The sequence below is a fragment of the Callorhinus ursinus genome, unplaced genomic scaffold (genome assembly GCF_003265705.2).
Source record: "Callorhinus ursinus isolate GAN/ISIS: 27379988/994484 unplaced genomic scaffold, GSC_fseal_2.0 scaffold10, whole genome shotgun sequence".
In the NCBI taxonomy this organism is placed as follows: domain Eukaryota; kingdom Metazoa; phylum Chordata; class Mammalia; order Carnivora; family Otariidae; genus Callorhinus; species Callorhinus ursinus.
The window spans coordinates 67,294,933-67,313,806 of record NW_027397072.1 but is presented as its reverse complement, the minus strand read 5'-3'; the positions used below and the strand labels follow the sequence as shown (position 1 = coordinate 67,313,806).

Sequence of the window (18,874 nt, the reverse complement as noted above, 5' to 3'; positions counted from 1 at the left end):
TGAGGAAATGGTGGCCTACCTTGTAATTTGGTATTCTGGGTATTTTCAGTCTAGTTATTTTCAATCTAGTGCATTTTGCTAAGAAATTAACTTTAGGGCAGGTATGTTAAAACTAAATCTTGCAACATATTTTAAGAAAAAAAGGAAAAGAAGAAGATAACAGGAGAGGAAGAAAAGGGGAGTATGTCAGAGGGGGAGACGAACCATCAGAGATGATGGACTCTGAAAAACAAACTGAGGGTTCTAGAGGGTAGGGGGGTGGGGGGATGGGTTAGCCTGGTGATGGGTATTGAGGAGGGCACGTTCTGCATGGAGCACTGGGTGTTATGAACAAACAATGAATCATGGAACACTGCATCAAAAACTAATGATGTAATATATGGTGATTAACATAACAATAAAAAAATTAAAAAAAACCTAAACTAAATCTTGCAATTAAGAAGAGGGATAACTAAAAAAAAGGGTGTCAAACTCAAACTGTCTACGAGACCAAATGAATCATGTAGATGAACAAGGAGGCAAAGAGAAGGATTTAATGAGAGGCTAGAGAGTGACTCAGGAAGGGAGAAACCCATGCACAGCACACTAGCCAACTGAGGCAGGGCAATAATGTAGGACCAGTTCCAGGATCTTCCCACTGATCGAATGAGAAAATGAAATCTTTTTTTAGGGTCCTTCCCCTAATGTTGGCAAATAATTCAAATTTTTTAAAAGATACTGAATGTTGCCCATACATCACACACCACTAGTCTGTGACCTATACTCAAAAGCAATATGGAATTTGAACATTTCATGTTTCAAGTACTAATATTTACTGTGTTGGGAATTGCTATATAAATGGGTATTACAGCTTTAACAGGGAACGTACTATATAAATACATCACCTTTTCAAACGTCCAATGCTTAGAACCTCTGATTAAACCAGCTATAATTTCTGCAACACATCGCTGGGTGCTTTCATGTGAATCTGCAACCAAACGTTCTAAATGGGGCTTCAGAACTGGCAGAAACGCATCATCAAAATTTCTGAATATGCCCTATATATATATATATATATATATAAAAAAAAAGAAAGTTCTTCAGTACTCAAATGACTATCATCATCTCCATTATAATTATAATATGCTTGTGTTTATTTACTACATTACTACTGTGCTTACAAAACCCCAAGAGTTCTACCCTTTAGAAATGTTTTAACAATGTAAGTTAAAATAAAAATACTGTTATTTTACATATCACAGTAAAATATAATGAATGATATCAAAATTAATAATCTCTCTGACCTTAAAATTTCACACACCTCAAAAAACTCAAATGCATCGTCTTGTTGGTTTTTCTTATACTGCTAATTATAAATGTTAGAGATAAGTACTAAAACGCTTCTTTTTCTTAAAAAACCCCTAGACCTTAGGCTAAGATCAATGATTGGCATAACTCTCACAGCCATTTTAGATGAGAACAACAGATTGACCAACTCAAACTTTGACCTTATGAAGTGGGATATTAAATAACATACTTACCTTAAAGAGGCAAAAACGGCGAGGATTAAACTTATCTTTTCCTTTTCTGTCTTCTAAAGATAGAAAAGTAATTAACTGTTCAACAAATTTAGGATCAGAAAAATGATCAAATATAATCTGTTCAGCCTATAAAGTTAAAAAAAAAACAACATTCAGGGTTTAAGATCTATTTAAAAACGTGATTCTGAAATGTCAAAATTCAACTGTGAAGTTTTGATTATCAACAGTAGGCTGTTATTTTTGTTTTTAATTAAAGAGTTTTTACTTCTCATAGAGGCTTTCAAAAACCAAAATATCTCCTAAAGATGCTAAATCCATAATAGTTGAAAGTTTTCCTTCAGATCTTCAAGTTTGAATTCCATTTCTCAAACTGAATTAAAACCCACAAATGGTCTGCTTGAAAATGGTACATGAAGATAGTACCACTGTGCCATCTGGTGTGTAATTGAGGAAAATATTCAAAACTGTAAACCACAACAAATTATTTCTATATTTATAAAACATCAGAAGTTAAAAGGTAAACTTTGTTGAATTAGAAAGTAAGAGTTAGGGGTGCCTGGCTGGCTTGGTCAGTAGAGCATGTGACTTTGATCTCAGGGTCATGAGTTCAAGGTGCACATATAACACAGAGCTTACTTAAAAATTAATACATAAATAAATAAAATAAAAAGCTATGCCATTAACTTAATTGAGAAAGACACTAAAAGTCCTTAACTTTCAAAATGGTAAAGAAATATACTTTATTGAAAACTAAGGAGTTTCGACTTAAATCTACAAACATCTACTTACTGAGTACTCATGATTTACATGTAATAAAAAACTAAAAGGAAACAGCAGCAGCAAGCAAACAAAACCCAATCTCTGCCCCCAAGAAGCTTGTTAGTACACAGAACGCATACAAGAAACATGCAGATAACAATATAAAGCAGTATCCAGGTAAAGTAGGGGTAGTAACATGAGTAACCTTAAATACAAAGACTTGTGCCAACTGGACCTAACAGAATTCGGGGGGCGGGGCAGACAAAAGGGGTGGAGTAAGGGACTCACACATTTACCAGTATTTACTCAGTGCTATCCCGAAATACACTAATGGGGGAAAAAAAACCCCATGAACTCAGTTTGAAATGAATCAGAGGCCAAAAGTAAGATGCACGAGAACCAGGGGTAAGTGTTTACACATAGTGAAAATGGAATGCTTACCTCTGTCAAATCCTCCCTGCTTCTGCCAAGCTTAGGCTGCTCTTCCACACCAGCATAAACAACCATATTCCTACAAAGAGTTTATATTTGTAATATATACAGAAAAAAACAAGAGAGCTTAATGGAGAGAAAGCATTAGAAGGCACTTTTAATGAACTCTAGTCAGATGCTAAGTTTGGGGATATGAGTACATCACTAACAATCTTGGCCTTAAAAATCCATCAGGTCACTGTGTCCTAATGACATAAGTCACTGGAGTCAACAATAAGAGACAAGTAAGTATTTCTCTGGGCTGGTTTAGGCATACGTAGTACCGACAGGTAAGCATATAATTTAGGGCAGCTATTCATAAACTCCTTAGAGGTATAATGGTGGAAAGAAGAAGTCTGAGAGTTTCAGTGGAATTACAAAGAATGAGGCAGGACTGAGGCATAGCACTGGCAGGAGCAAAAGAAAAAGAGGAAGAAGGAAGAAGAAAAAAAACTAGAGACTGTGTGTTTTTGGTGGCAGAGTACCTCCACATCTACTCCAAGTGCCTCTGAACCTCTCCACAAATCCAAAGTGATAAAACAAATTACATCAAAGATAAGCTGTTTAATAAGACTGTGCACGGCAAATTGGAACTTACTGAGGCCAGCTGTAGTATCCCCAGTGAGTTTTTTCCACAAAGCAGCTTGACTCCCATTCTTTTTTGGTTCTTGGTATACTTTTGCTATCATAATGCAACCAATGATTATCAGGCCTATCACCAGCAAGAATTTGGGTAGGTTTAGAATATCCACCTTAAGGGAAAGACAATTATATATGACAAACTTAAAAATATCCATGCAATAACTGCTCTCAACTTTCAATCAATAGTACTGGTGTGACCTTGTCTTCATAACAAGATTACCAAAATTTGTTCAAGGCAAGACCACATATATATGATGCATCATCCACTAATGGGATAATTATTTGGGGCAAAAAAAAAATCAAGTATGATCCATACTTCATTCCCTTCACCAAAATTTAAAGGATTAATTTTGTTAAAACTCTTTAGATGTTAATTTCAGGCTTAAAGAGCTCAAAGAATTCCTTCCCATATATTCTTCACCCAGACGCCCCAAACTTTAACATTTTACCATGTGTACTTTGATGTTCTTTCTACATATGTATGGTTTTTTTTGGGAACCATTAAATGCTCATTTAAGATGGGACCTACAAACCTGTGTTTCATGAGGATAAAGCAGGATCAGGGGCCCCTGGGTGGCTCAGTTGCTTAAGTGTCCGACTCTTGATTTGGCTCAGGTCATGATCTCAGGGTTGTGAGACTGAGCCCTGCATCCAGCTCTGCACCATGTCTGGAGCCTCCTTAAGATTCTCTCTCTCTCCCCCTACCCTACCCCTCTCTAAAAAAACAAACAAGATAGTAGTAGGGAGTATAATGAAAGTCCTTCCCACATTTTGTTAACACCATTTTATAGTGTTCCCAAATGAAGATGGTGTTGCATAGCTACACTCCCCTCCCAAACATGGGGCAGGGGTGGACTGAAGATAGCTGTTTGAATATCACAGAAGTTACCAAAGATAAAAAATGCGGTAGCCAGAGGAATAAAAATGACATTCCCACCGCTCCCAAAATCAAGTTAGTTCATTATTTTTCATAAGATTACTATTCAGAAAATTTAATAATACAGTAAGGTATAAAGAAGAAAATTAACCTTGCCTCTAAACCTATATCCAGAGAGAAACACTTAACATACGGATATATTAATGATAATGGTCTTTGGTAATTAATGTTAATTTTAAGTCTCTGAAACACAGTTTGATAAATAACTAGCATAACTGCTTGGTTGGTGAGGTAAGTAAGTTGATCACATGTTTGTAGAGAGTGTGCAAAAGGTACATATATTATGACGACAGAGTCCGTCTAATTTTTTTTTATTTATATTTTTTAGTAATCTCTACTCCCATTGTGGGGTTCTAACTCACAACCCCAAGACCAAGAGTCGCATGCTCTTGCTACTGAGCCAGTCAGGCGCCCCAGAGTCCGTCAAATTGTATAAATACTTTTTATCACTAGTTTTCACTAAGTCAACTGTTTTTCCCTTACAATATTCATACTTTGTGTGCTGAGATCTTTCTATACCTCTATATTTTGTATAGAAAAATATTTGAGCTCAAGAACTATTAATTTATCCATTTCAAAGAAACTTCCCCAGTTTGGCTGAGAAGCATATTAATTACATTTAGTAGTACTTACTCATTTCATACGGGTTGATGGTCAGCTTTTTGTGGGTTCTTTTGAGCTGCTTAAGAATACCAGCCACAGCTGAGATTGCCATCTAGAAAAGAAACAGGTAAAGTACATGTGTTAACATTTTTAAATTCTTGAATGGTTGGCTGCCTGCCTTGAACAAAGCAGCAGCTGGATTCCGCTTCTTTCAAAAGCAGATTAACTACCTCACCTGTTGACATCTGGCAGCACACCTACAGGAGTGCTAAATCCGAATTGGAACGAGTCACTTCCAGTTCGAACTTTCATCCAAGCTAGTCTGCCTAGAAAACTCCGATCCTTCCTTTGGTAAGCCAGTACCTGCTCATTCTTCAATTCTCAGCCTAGAATCTTAAAGGTCTTTCTCTAATGCACCAGGCTAGGTCAGCCCCATCTTGCACTCCAGCTCGAACACTTCGTGACTAAAACCAAAAAGTTGTATCCTCCCAGAGATCTTTCCCTTCCTACAACACTTCACACCTGTCATTAATTTTTCAAAGTCAGGATTTCCCATGAATCTATAAACTTGTTCCCTGCTGTAACCCCAGTGTTGAAATGTACAGTGCCTGAACATGTCCTGATATACTGGTTGGATGAATTATTATTATCTCTGAACCAACAGTGAAATTCCAAATCAATACACTTCAAGGCCTTTATTAAGTGTATCCTGCGAAGACTTTAAAGGCTTCAGGTGGGTAAAAATTCTCGAATTCAAGACTGTAGCTACAATAAAGTATCTACCTTTCGAACTACAATTGCATCATGGTTGAGATTCTCAACAAAAAAACGTATGGCACGAAGAGGTAACACTCGGTCATCTCTCAAAAGTAGAGACAGAAGCCCAATGCCTATATGTTCAAATTTCCAAGGCCTGAAAAGGGGAAGGGAAAAAAAAAATCACAAACGTATCACTCACAAAACCACTTTTAGAAGAAAACTGTATTTGAAACATTATGTTTCCTAAGAATATAGGCTTACTGATGAGCACCACTCCAATCATTAGGCCCAAAGTTTACCTCTTATTCTTTTTCTAAATTCATGAATCAGACTATTAATTTTTTGAGACACAGCCATTCATGGCTTTCAAAATGACAGAAACCTCCTACAGTATTTAAGGTAAAAGCTTTTGAGAATTTAAAAAAAAAATAGCACTTACAGATTTCTCTGCTCCACACCATCTAATAAAGTGTTTACCAAATTTTCATAGTTCCTTAAAAAAAAAAAACAAAAAAACAAAAACCAAACACTTTAGGTGAGGTATTGTTTTAATACAGTAGTAAGATGAACACCAAATAATGTAACATAAATTCAAATTCTAGCCAAATTCACCCCACTCTATGTGTTATCACCAGACTATAAAAGGCCTGGTGAGAACCAAGCCAGCGTGGAAAGCAGATGGGTGAAGAGAGACTGTGGGGAAAAGAACATAAAGGGCCGAGAGAAAACAAAAAAAGGTGTTAGGTACACTGAGCACCTCAACTGTCTCCAAGCAGATATTCAAAAGTAAATCTGTGAGTAGTAATCAATTAGTTAGACGTGGTCTACCCTTATGGCACTCCAGGTGTACATGTAGTAGGGTATAATGTAACAGTTCATTACTTCTACAGACATGTTAGGAAAAAAATAATAAGCATATTCATAAGACAAAGACAAAATCAAGCCAGGAAGGCTCCTGCTTGAGTGTTATCACTGAAGCACTGAATTGCTTGGGTTCTGAAAACCTAAAACAAGTCTTTTTTTTTAAAGATTTCATTTATTTGAGAGAGAGACAGAGAAAGACAGAGAGAGACAGAGAGCGCACATGAGCAGGGGTTAAGGGCAGAGGGAGAGGGAGAAGCAGACTCCCCGCTAAGCAGGGAGCCTGATGAGGAGCTTGATCCCAGGGCCCTGGGACCACGACCTGAGCCGAAGGCAGATGCTTAACCAACTGAGCCACCCAGGTGCCCCTAAAAGCCAGTTTTTAAAGACAGTTTTAAGATGGTATATTCCACTTCTGTAGCTGAAAGTGACAATCTGGGACCTTCACAATAATGATCTAACATGTTGTATTTTTTTCAGAATCACTGCGTAAATCTCACGAGGTATATATGGCGCATCTATATCTCAGAGATATTCAAAATCTACTACTCTTAACGCTATCTATCTTAGAAGTAGGCGTTCATAATTACCTTAGGGCATCAGCATTCTTTTCCTGTTGGCGTTTAAGTCCTTCTTTAATTTCTTCTGAACTAAGCATTGTCTGGTTGGAGGAGGGGTTTTTTGATTGTTGAAGTAATTCTGCTATTTCAACACAGGCCTTTGGAATCTTATAAAAAAGAAAAGCGAGGGCACAAAATGAAGTACTGACACCCGCCAGAACACGGAGGAATCTTGACAACGTTATGCTGAGTGACAGGAGCCAGATACAAAGACCATGTGATTCCATTGATATGAAATGTCCATAATAGGCAAATTCACAGATAAGGCAAGTAGATTCCTGATCTCCAGGGTCTAGGGATGCTGGGGGAATGGGAGTCACTGTTCCTGGGTACAGGCTTTCTTTTTGAGCGAAGGCTGCAGAGCCCAGGGAATATACTATTGTGAATATGCAATATACTACTGTGTTATATAAGGGTGAAATTTTTGTCATGTGAATTATGTACTAATTTAAAAAAACTTTAATTAAAAAAAATTTTTTTTTAATTTTTTAAGTAATTTCTACACCCAACATGGGGCTAAAACTCACAATCTCAAGATCAAGAGTCACATGCTCTTCCAACTGAGCCAGCCATGCTCCCCTCTAAAAAAACTTAAAAAAAAAAAAATTATTCATTTATTTAAGAGAGTGAGCAAGAGAGAGAGAGAACATGAGGAGGGGTGGGGGGAGGCAGTGCAGAGAGAGAGGGAGAAGCAGACTCCCCACGCAAGTGTGGAGCTTGAGCCTAGGACCATAACCTGAGCCAAAGGCAGACACTTAACTGACTGTGCCACCCAGGCACCCCCCAAAAACTTTTTTTAAAGAAAGCATAATCCAAGGCGCCTGGCTGGCTCAATCAGAAGAGCACGTGACTCTTGATCTTGGTTGGGATTGTGAGTTTGAGCCCCACAATGGATGTAGAGATTATTTAAAAATAAAAATCTTAAAAAAAAAAAAGCATAATCCAATGACAGCTGCAAATAGCACGACTGTTTTATAGAAAAGGAATAGGTTTTAATACCAAGGATGGGTGTCAAACACAATGGCCTTAGAGAAGAGGGCAATTCACTGGCACTCACACCACTTTCATCCATCCTCAGTTACGATGGATGTGTATGCATCTGCTACATCTCCCCATACAAGCACCAGTGATACACGTATTCTTTACTTTCTCATTTGTCAAATCATCCAATTTTAATTTTCATCACTATAAACTAAAATGAACCTTATGGTCAAACTTCTGTGACTTTGGCTAGTAAGAGTGACCTCCTAAAATGTAATCAACTCTTCAAAAAATGAGGCCATGGATATATAGACAATCATGGTAAATGCAACAGTGTAATAGCCCTTTGTTGCCTCTTAGTAGAAAACAACCAAGCTCTCTCCTGGCCATGCTCCAAATTCATAGTGATTACTAAAGTACAAACAGGAAACAGAAAGCTAATACTAATTTCCACTAAAATCTGAATTTAAAAAAAAAAATGGTTTTGCTCACTGAAAAATCCAAGCCAATTGTTTCATATTGCCGATGAATCTTTTCTGCAAGATCATCAAACAGTCTCACTATTGATGGCTTTTCCAGGGACATCGCTCTGCTAAGTCCAGAAGAAACAATTGCTGGCCAAGTCTGTACAATACAGTCCCAATCATGAAGGTTTGCCAAACATACACCACTGTGATTTCCAAGGAGACAATACAAGGCACCCTGCAGGAAAAAATAATACAGGGAATAAGAGGCACTGTTTGGCTGTAGCCAATTCACTTACATCTTTTTAAATGTACTAAACACTGATTCTTTAAGTGCTTGACACTGGTTAGTAAAATAGGTTCACACATTTAACATGTTACTTTCAGAAACCTGAACTTGACATTTAACTGTCATCCAGTAATATTTTCCCTAAGTCATCTAATAAAGGGTTAGCTCAAAGAACACCTATGAATAAGATAATACAGAAATTTAAGGCTGTTGTTTTTAAGGATAGAGCTTCCATTCCAATTCTCTTCTACTACAATTATATCACAAAAGCCACAAACATTTGCCACTCTTTGCATTTTAGGGGCATGTTTGGTATAATTTCTAAAATCTGATTGTTTTCCTAAGTATATTAAAACTAGGTTACTTAACTATACTGTACGCTTTTTACTCATAAAGGCTCTATTAATCAGAATGATACCGCATTTTAATGAAAAGAGCTATTATGTTATTTTCTAAACATTCACCCTAACTCAATTCTGATCTGGCTTATTGCCCACTGTGTGCTCTACTCCTCTTTACAGGTTCTCATAAGGTCACCAGTAACTTTGATTTTACTGACCTAATAGACATTTTTTAATTTTGATCTTACTTGACCAATTTGATTGTGTCCGTTTAAACCTCTCCCAACTTGTTCAACAATATACAACCTTAAGAGTCAGACATTCCACAACGCTCTTGAATTATACATCCACATTGGAGGTCAGCAAATTTTTTCTATACAGGGTCAAATAGCAAAAAGTTGGCCATATGGTCTCTGTTGCAACTACTTATCAATGCTCTTGTGGCACGAAAGCGGCCAGACAAAATACATAAAGGCATGGACGTGGCTGTGTTCCAAGCAACTTCACTTACTAAAGCAAGTAACTGAGCCCAAGCTATAGTTTGTGGACCGGTCTTATAAGCCAACTTCAAGAACATGTTGTCATCTTAACTCTCTCCAGAAAGCAAATGAAAGCAAATGATACTGTTAAGTTTCCCTTCTCTCAGGGAAAGATCTCTCCTTGGCTTCTGTAACCTCTCGTATCTTGGTTATCTTTCCGATCTTTCCCTTCCTGGTTACTTCTTCTTCGTGGGGTCCTAATGGAGTCTTCTCAATTCCTGCCCCCCTGGTCCTCTTTCCCTTCTCACGCTCCTCCTCTGCACTCTTACCCGTGCCCAAAGATTTCAGTTCTCATCAACACACACTGAAATGGTGTGCTGTGCTGAAATGATGTCCAACTACCTACGTGACACCCCTTTTCGTTTATAGGAAATACTTCATATATAACTTGTCCAAACTAATTCATCTATTCTCCCTTTTCTCTTCCTCTCTGATGTACCCAATAACCAGCTGTATAACCCGGAACCTTAATAATTTTGATACCTTTTTCTCAGTCCCTTCATATTCAACCACCAAATCTTACCAATTCTCCCACTTAAATCACTTTCTTCAGTCAACCCACTTCTATCTGATAGCATAAGCATTATGTTTCACCTATACACTCCTGCACCCCTGTGAGATACACTATTTTCCTTATCTTGCGTCATTTCCTTCCTTCTGATCTACTCATACACTCTCACTCAGTTGCTCAAACTTACGATATTTCTTCATGTCTCATGCCTTCCAACAGGCTGTTTACATTACTCTAAACCTTTTGGTCTTTCACCCCCCTCTCCTATAGGCCAGCTAGGCTCTTTATCCATTGCTGCTCAACTCAAACTGCAGCCTACATTTTCTCCCCATCGTAACACCAATCATAAACACAGGTAAGAGTAAATAATTAGGGAGAAAAAAGAGACTATGTTTAAAGGTGTAGGGTACTGATGTCTTCAATTTATTGTGAAATACATAAAAAAATAAGATGGACGTAAATATATGCAAATGTATTTATCTATATGTCCAAATATAGCAAAATATTAAATACAGAATCTGAATGGTGGACATATGGATGTTTATTGTAAAATTCTTTCAACTTTCTGTATATCTGAAAATTTTCATAATAAAAAAAAACACAAAGAACCCTATACCTTGAACTGCTGTTGTGTGACATCTTGTCTATCAGGCCGTAAGAACTCCAAAACCAGGGGAATGATATCTCTGCAACAGAAGTTATATGCGCCCAAGGCAGCAAAAAATGTTTGCTGAGCCTTATTTCTGACCTGAAGAAAGTATTATTAACAAAGGACTTTATTACATAGTAGGCAAACAACAAAAAGTTTCTAAATAAATTACCAAAAACAAAATAATTTAAATAGTGTTGTAACAGAAAAACATATCAAAGCACATACCTTAACAAAAACAAGTAAATTATTATCTTTTTACCAAAAGGAAAGCACATTACCACCAACCACATCCATGGTTTAGGTTATACAGCTTCAAATATTTTTTATAAAGGAGAGACTGAACAGAACTGATATGCATTTGTCCTGTAACATAATCAGCAGACTATTTAACTTTCTATTCTGTTACTTTTGATGAGAAGAGTTAGATTTTCTCTTGTATTTAGGCAAAGAAAATCAAAGACTTTCTAAAACCCCAGAACAACTTTACCTTTTCAATGCAAACTGTAAGTAGAGCCCGTATGTTTTGAACCCAAACAAAAGATTCAGTATAAGATTATAATCCATGAGTGAAATAAGTCAATCAGAGAAAGACATGTATCATATGACCTCACTGATATGAGGAATTCTTAATCTCAGGAACAAACTGAGGGTTGCTGGAGTGGTCAGGGGTGGGAGGGATGGGGTGGCTGGGTGATAGACATTGGGGAGGGTATGTGCTATGGTGAGCACTGTGAATTGTGCAAGACGGTTGAATCACAGATCTGTACTTCTGAAACAAATAACGCAACATATTTTAAGAAAAAAGAAAAAGAAGAAGATAGCAGGAGAGGAAGAATGAAGGGGAGTAAGTCAGAGGGGGAGACGAACCAGGAGAGATGATGGACTCTGAAAAACAAACTGAGGTTTCTGGAGGGGAGGAGGGTGGGGGGATGGGTTAGCCTGGTGATGGGTATTGAGGAGGGCACATTCTGCATGGAGCACTGGGTGTTATGAACAAACAATGAATCATGGAACTCTACACCAAAACAAATTATGTAATATATGGTGATTAACATAACAATAAAAATATTAAAAAAAAGATTATAATCCATGAACTAAACTGTAATGAATAATAACTAATTACAGTAAAAGTGACACACTGTACATATTTCAAACTCTTTAGGTGAAATCTTTGAGTTAGAGACTAGTGTCCTAACTTACATTATTTATTAAGGATAGAATAATTAGCTATTCATGAATTTTGCTTTTCCAGTTCTCTGTGCTTGGAGATCATCTCTTGGTCCTTTGCTACCTTCAAGGATGGACCCCATAATTCATATGGTAGCAGGTTGCTGAAACCCAAGCATAACATGTAGGAGGAATTATATAGCCTTTAAAGACTGGCGTTCACAATGTGATTTGATTAAGTGGCAGCAACATTGCACTAGCACTATCTATCAACTTTATATTTAAAAAAAAATTTGAGGGACGCCTGGGTGGCTCAGTCGGTTGACCGTCTGCTTTCAGCTCAGGTCGTGATCCCAGGGTCCTGGGATTGGGTCCTGCATTAGGCTCACTGCTCAGTGGGGAGTCTGCTTCTCCCTCTGCCTGCCGCTCTCCCTGCTTGTGCTCTCTCTCTCTCTGACAAATAAATAAATAAAATCTTTAAAAAAAAATTTTTGAGAAGCAATAACAAACAGTAAAAGTAAACATTACTTTTAAAAGACTACTAAAATTAGCTTGAAAATATTTGTAATTTGAAAGGTGCATTCTATGCCAATAAATAGTAATAATAATAATTATTATTTTAAGTAGGCTCCATTCAGGGCTTGAACTCATGACCCTGAGATCAAGACCTGATGAGAAATCAAGAGTAGAACGCTCAACTGAATGAGCCACCCAGGCACCCCACCAATAAATTATTAAAACTTCCTTGTATTTGAAATGGGGCTATTTAGATTGCATTGTAATAAAACAGGAATGTGGGGCAGGGGACGGGGGTAGAGGGGACGAGCCTTACCTGACTGTATGAACTTGTAGATAAACGAAGAAGATCTCGGATCATATCTTGATGTATCCTTTTGTATTCACAACCCTCAACAGTCAGTGTTCGTAGCTACGAAAAGAAAACAATGTAAAATCAAATCTCCAAGTTTTTACTAAAAAGTTCATTTAATTATGAAGTAACACAAATAATTACATATTCATCTGGAAAACTGTCATTTAAAAAAGTCATCATGATTTTAAAGAGATTTACCTCATGCTGCAACATTACTCTGTCAATCAACAGTGCTCTGATATGTTGCTTTTTCCCATGGAGCTAAAAGGCAAAGTAGAAGACACGTCAACATTGTCCCTAATTGACTGCATCCATGGATTACCCTGAATCCCTTACTGAAAAATTTTTACTGAACTGTAGAGGTTCACGCTGGGCTGGTGGAGGTATTTCATTTATTCTGAAGTGATCAAGCTTACATTAAAACATACTATTTCAATTAATTTTATGGCTAATAGTAGAAATATCCCCTTTAAATAGCTCATCCAACACCCTGTTTTTCTCTGGTAGTTTATTAATGGATCTGCATGGGAGAGGAACTGAGCTGGTCCTTATTCAGTCAAATACTGAAAGTACAAAAAGAGACTACTAAGAAAATTGCTTGACTCTGTTGTATTTACAAAGAGACTTTCCAGGTAACTGTGTATGTTTACTATAGAATATAATACGTTTTACTTCTCTAAAAATTATCTTTTATGGTCTCCTCTACCACCCAATCTTCCACCTGGTCAATAAAGGCAGATATCTGGAACTCAAGAGACTGCTTCTCTTTCACACCTTTATCGCACCAGTCATCAAGTCTCTACAAATTCTTCTTTTTCAAAACACCTTATTCCATCCTAAGGCCAGTGATTTGATTCAGGTTGCGTTTTTCCATCTGGACTACTGTGATAGTTGCTTCCAGTCTCTATCTCTTACTGCTGTTTTTTTCCTCATTGGTGATTAAAGACTGATCTTTCCAATATTCAGATCAGATCTACTTCAGAACCTTTAATGACTCTTCCATGCTGAATATAAAACTGAAGCACTTTCTGGGGATAAAACTGTGAACAACCTGGGGGCACCTGGCTGGATCAGTCGGAAGGGCATGTGACTCTTGATCTCGGGGTTGCTGAGTTCCAGCCCCACACTGGGGGGTAGAGATTACTTAAATAAATAAATAAACTTAAAAAAACAAAAACAAAACTCAGACTAAAAATGACCTAGTTGCCTCCGGCCTTTTCTGCCCTATAGCCACTATTCCCTAATGCATGCCCTGTTTGTATGTCTCCCTGCCCTTTTACACGCCATTCCCTCTAAAATACGTAGTGACCCTTGCCTAAACAATAAACTCCTACAACCGTTTTTTTTTTTTTTAAGATTTTATTTATTTATTTGACAGAGAGAGACACAGCGAGAGAGAGAACACAAGTAGGGGGAGTGGGAGAGGGAGAAGCAGGCTTCCCCGCAGAGCAGGGAGCCTGATGCGGGGCTCGATCCCAGAACCCTGGGATCATGACCTGAGCCGAAGGCAGATGCTTAACGACTGAGCCACCCAGGCGCCCCTCCTATAACCTTTTTAGACTCAGCTTCCATAAAATCTCCTACAGTGTTCCTACAGAACACTGCTATCAACATCAAATGGCTGGCTTAAATATTCTTTCTTCCATGCTCCTGAGAAGCTTGTACTGACTTCTCCTGGACACAAAGATAATATAAGAGCTATTTTTCTGAAATCTCCATAAAGTGAGATGCTTTAAATCCATGCCTGTGGACAATTCCTCCTATCTTTTATTCCCTCAAGTTCTTACAAGGCAGCCTGCCACATTATCACACTCCAAATTCCCAATGAGAGTTCACTCTCCTGGAAACTCACAGAAGAGTTTGTAAGAGGAAAACATTTCCCCAGGATTCTTTTGATTATACCATGATATAATATTTGAAAATCTATTTTTACTTACAGGGAAACTTCCTCTGTATGCTGAACAATCCCTAAATCAAGTGACTATGTCAATATTATACACATTTTAAAAAATTAATTCAGAGTTTTTAGGTGAAAATACTGACCCGGTTTTCCATTGATTTCTTTACTAGGTTAAAACTTTTCCAACGGGAGTCAAATTCATGCTTGTGAGATCCCTGGAACTGCAAGAGGTCTCCAATAATCTGTGTCAAAGAATTTCAAATTTTGTATTTATAAGCCATCATGTCAAAACTAGTCACATTAATAATCATGCAACTATTAAAGGATAACTGTACCTTTATGATAAGAAACAAAGACTTGGTATCATCTTCCGAATTGTTAAGTATGTGGTCTATAATTGAAGAAAATGGATTTTGGTTAAAATATTTTGAATTACTACAGGACTCCTGATATATCAGTTAAGAATCTATTAGTTAAGGAAAAAAACATTGCCTGATATTCCACTATTTAGAATTTAAAGTTAAGTAAAAGCACATATGCTAAAAATTCCTAAATATTAGTAAAAATAAGTTAAATGCATATATGTACTTACTAAGAAGTTTCCTTATGACCCTAGCAATTGCTTCTCGGTGGTTCTCTCTGGATAGATCTATTTTTTAAAAAATGAGACAAGGCATTTTAAACACACTGAATCCTCCCCAGCTGTTGAAGCTTACTTATATAAACAGTTTATGTCAAGAATAAATCATGTAATCCAGGAAAAAAACCAAGTGGGTCTGCCTTTTTCATAAGCTGGATTAGTGTCTAAGCATGATACAGAGTAATTTTTAAAACCTTCACATTTACAAAGACCTGCTTATAAAATTTTCTTGGGTAGGCAAGGAGGAGGAAGAAAAAAAATCTTTGCTAGTATTTCAAAGTCCTATTCACTACTTAGAGATCATAAGTGCATAGGATTCTTTAACTGGTTATGGGTGGCCCAAATCAAGCAAACAAAAATTACACCTTAAAGCAATTAATCTATGCAATTAATTCCACTGTTAATCCAACAATAAGGAAATGTACTCTGCCTCTGCACACAGAAAGCAACCAAATATTTACCTAGTCCAATTTCTACCTTTTCTTGGCTATTCTTTTATATAAATAATTTTCCAGTTTCTCCAGGGAAAGCAAAGATAGCTATTGTGTAATTAACTAATACTCATTTTATATATGAAAAAGAGACTAGGAAAATTCTAACTACATATTATTCCATTTAAATTCAATTAATTAACATATACTGTATTATTAGTTTCAGAGGTAGAGTTCAGTGATTCATCAGTTGCATATAACACCCAGTGCTCATTACATCACGTGCCTTCCTTAATGCCCATCACCTAGTTACTCCATCCCCCCACCACCCACCTCCCTCCAGCATCCCTGTTTGTTTCCTATAGTTAAGAGTCTCTTATGGTTTGTCTCCCTTTCTGATGTCGTTTTATTTTATTTTTCCCTCCCTTCCCCATGATCCTCTGCTTTGTTTCTTAAATTCCACATATGAGTGAAATCATGGAATTCTTCCCTCTTGAGTCATTTCACTTAGCGTAATATCTTCTAGTTCCATCCACGTCATTGCTAATGGCAAGATTTCATTTTTTTATGGTTGAGTAATACACACACACACACACCCCACATCTTCCTTATACATGCATCTGTCGACAGACATCTGGGCTCTTTCCATAGTTTGGCTATTGTGGACATTGCTGCTATAAACATTGGGGTACAGGTGCCCCTTCGGATAACTACATTTGTATCTTTGGGGTAAATACCTAGTAGAGTACAATTGCTGGGTTGTAGGACAGTTCTATTTTTAACTTTGTGAGGAACCTCCATACTGTTTTCCAGAGTGGCTGTATTAACTTTTTTAATTCCTTAAATTCAACTTAGTTAACATATACTATATTATTAGTATCAGGGTAGAATTTAGTGATTCATCAGTTGCATATAACATCCAGTGCTCATTATATCACATGCCCTCCTTAATGCCCATCACCCAATTATCCCTTCCCCCCACCCACCACCCCTCCAGCAACCCTCAGTTTGTTTCCTGGAGTTCAGTATCTCTCATGATTTGCCATCCTCTCTATTTTCATCTTATTTTATTTTTCCTTCCCTTCCCCTATGTTCATGTTTTGTTTCTTAAATTCCACATACAAGTGAAATCATATGGTATCTGTCTTTCTCTGACCATTTTAACTCTTGTAGAGTAACTGACAAAAACTGTCCATACAAGATTTACTCAGATTAGAATTTACATACCATATTCAAGTCCAGTATACAATTTTGTCTCTTCCAAGGACACCATACTTGGTACCCTGTATAAAAACAAGAGTGCTTGCATTTATTAATAATACCAATGAGAAGGATTAAAGGGAAAAGTGTCATTGCTAGAATGTTTAAATCAAAACAAAGATGATGCTCTTTTAATAAACAGATTTCTCATCTTCAATATGTCAACTCTCTACTCTGTCCTCCTGATGATTAATACTATCTGTTTCAGTCAGGACAATCTTACTCATCTTAAAGAAAATGTTAATTCAATTTAATGACTTTATGGGGGAGAATTCACCACCCAAATAAACGTAATAATGATATTCAATATTCAAGTGTAAAAGCTTAAGTCTGATGATAAACTTTTATATATAATTACACAAAGAAAAGGCAGCTTTATAATGGTATAATAAAGGTTAAAACTGGACACCAAAAATTCAAGTAAAATTTTATTGTGGAATATATAGCAGACAAACTTCTTTAAATAATCATTACCCCTCCTCTAAAAAACCACCCAAACTGCTCTCTCCTAACACCTGCAGTTAAAATGCCATTACTTTCTTTTGAAGATGATCAGATATAAAAACACTGCATTTCCTAATTAAAGATCTGCCACAAAGAATTATGTTAACAGAACAAGACCCAGCTAGTTAAGTTCATTAAACAATTAAAAGTCACTTTTAAGGTATGTAAGAACAGATTTTACTAGGGAATACGAACCTTTATATCTGAAATCTAAATTTTTTCAATGAAAAATACAATTTTCAACATTTCAAAATACAGTATCAATTCAACAACTTTTTATACAAAAGGATAATACTTTCTAAGAGGAAGAACACAGACACAAATGCCAAGAAAATATGGGGTAAGCTTATCCAATACAAAGCTAATTAGTTATAAAAAGAAATTTTATAGTGATTGATTATTCATCACTCATGAACTACACAGCACTTGTTATGAAGAAAAAACTACTTTTAAATCAATATACCCCCATCTATATTGTATTTTTTTAAGTTGAATTAAGTAAGTTATCTCTATCTTAATATTTGGTAGTTATGAATTCTTGGATTTATCTAAATGGGTAATAATATTAAGATGACTAAACTGCCAATTATTTAACTATGTTCCTCACCATAATCTAGGACCTAGGATGGCAAAGATACTGTCTCGTGTTTCAAACCAAGCCTACAGAGTATAAACAAAGAATGGTTATATTTTATAATATAAAATACTAATTTGCTTTTCAGAGACTTTGAAGTTCAAATTCATAAAATTTCGTTTTCATTCTATAAAGCTTCAGCCTTTGGCAACATCTTGCAAACTTGCACATTCTGTAAAACTGTGTATGATTAAATAATATATATGTATCCAGAATCTAGTCAGTTAAAAATAAAATCAGATTCCTTTACAATGAACTTCAAGAAGTCCAACATCTCTACTGAAATTAGATTTCACCACCGAAGAGAAAAAGACTGTGCTAAAACAGTAACAAGCATAAAGGCATAAGACCTTTAACCCCACCCACTCATCCCTCCTTCCCTATGATAGCACAGGAAAAGGCTTGCGATGAGCTATCACATGAGCATTGATGTCTCCTCGCTGCTGCTGTAAACATCAGTAGTTGTATAGTTAAGAATCCTACTGTACCTTACCCAGTCTGTACCTAGTACCAAATAA

The 18,874-nt window shown here is 36.6% G+C and overlaps 1 protein-coding gene across 8 annotated transcripts in view; it reads right to left on the bottom strand.

Moving 5' to 3' along the window:
• Positions 1–18,874, bottom strand: part of PSME4 (proteasome activator subunit 4) — a 109,590-nt gene that overhangs the window by 24,726 nt on the left and 65,990 nt on the right. For 7 of the 8 annotated variants that reach the window (XM_073897711.1, XM_073897712.1, XM_025868843.2 and 4 more), the window contains 16 exons: positions 17,186–17,241; positions 15,480–15,536; positions 15,223–15,278; positions 15,031–15,129; positions 13,186–13,248; positions 12,949–13,044; positions 10,914–11,045; positions 8,646–8,855; positions 7,143–7,279; positions 6,131–6,184; positions 5,716–5,845; positions 4,963–5,044; positions 3,349–3,502; positions 2,721–2,790; positions 1,521–1,646; positions 885–1,037 (listed from right to left, as the gene is read on the bottom strand). In XM_073897711.1, the coding sequence (XP_073753812.1) occupies positions 885–1,037; positions 1,521–1,646; positions 2,721–2,790; positions 3,349–3,502; positions 4,963–5,044; positions 5,716–5,845; positions 6,131–6,184; positions 7,143–7,279; positions 8,646–8,855; positions 10,914–11,045; positions 12,949–13,044; positions 13,186–13,248; positions 15,031–15,129; positions 15,223–15,278; positions 15,480–15,536; positions 17,186–17,241 (1,675 nt within the window). The remainder of the gene's footprint in view (positions 1–884; positions 1,038–1,520; positions 1,647–2,720; positions 2,791–3,348; positions 3,503–4,962; positions 5,045–5,715; positions 5,846–6,130; positions 6,185–7,142; positions 7,280–8,645; positions 8,856–10,913; positions 11,046–12,948; positions 13,045–13,185; positions 13,249–15,030; positions 15,130–15,222; positions 15,279–15,479; positions 15,537–17,185; positions 17,242–18,874) is intronic. The other variant, XM_073897709.1, reaches the window with a different exon arrangement.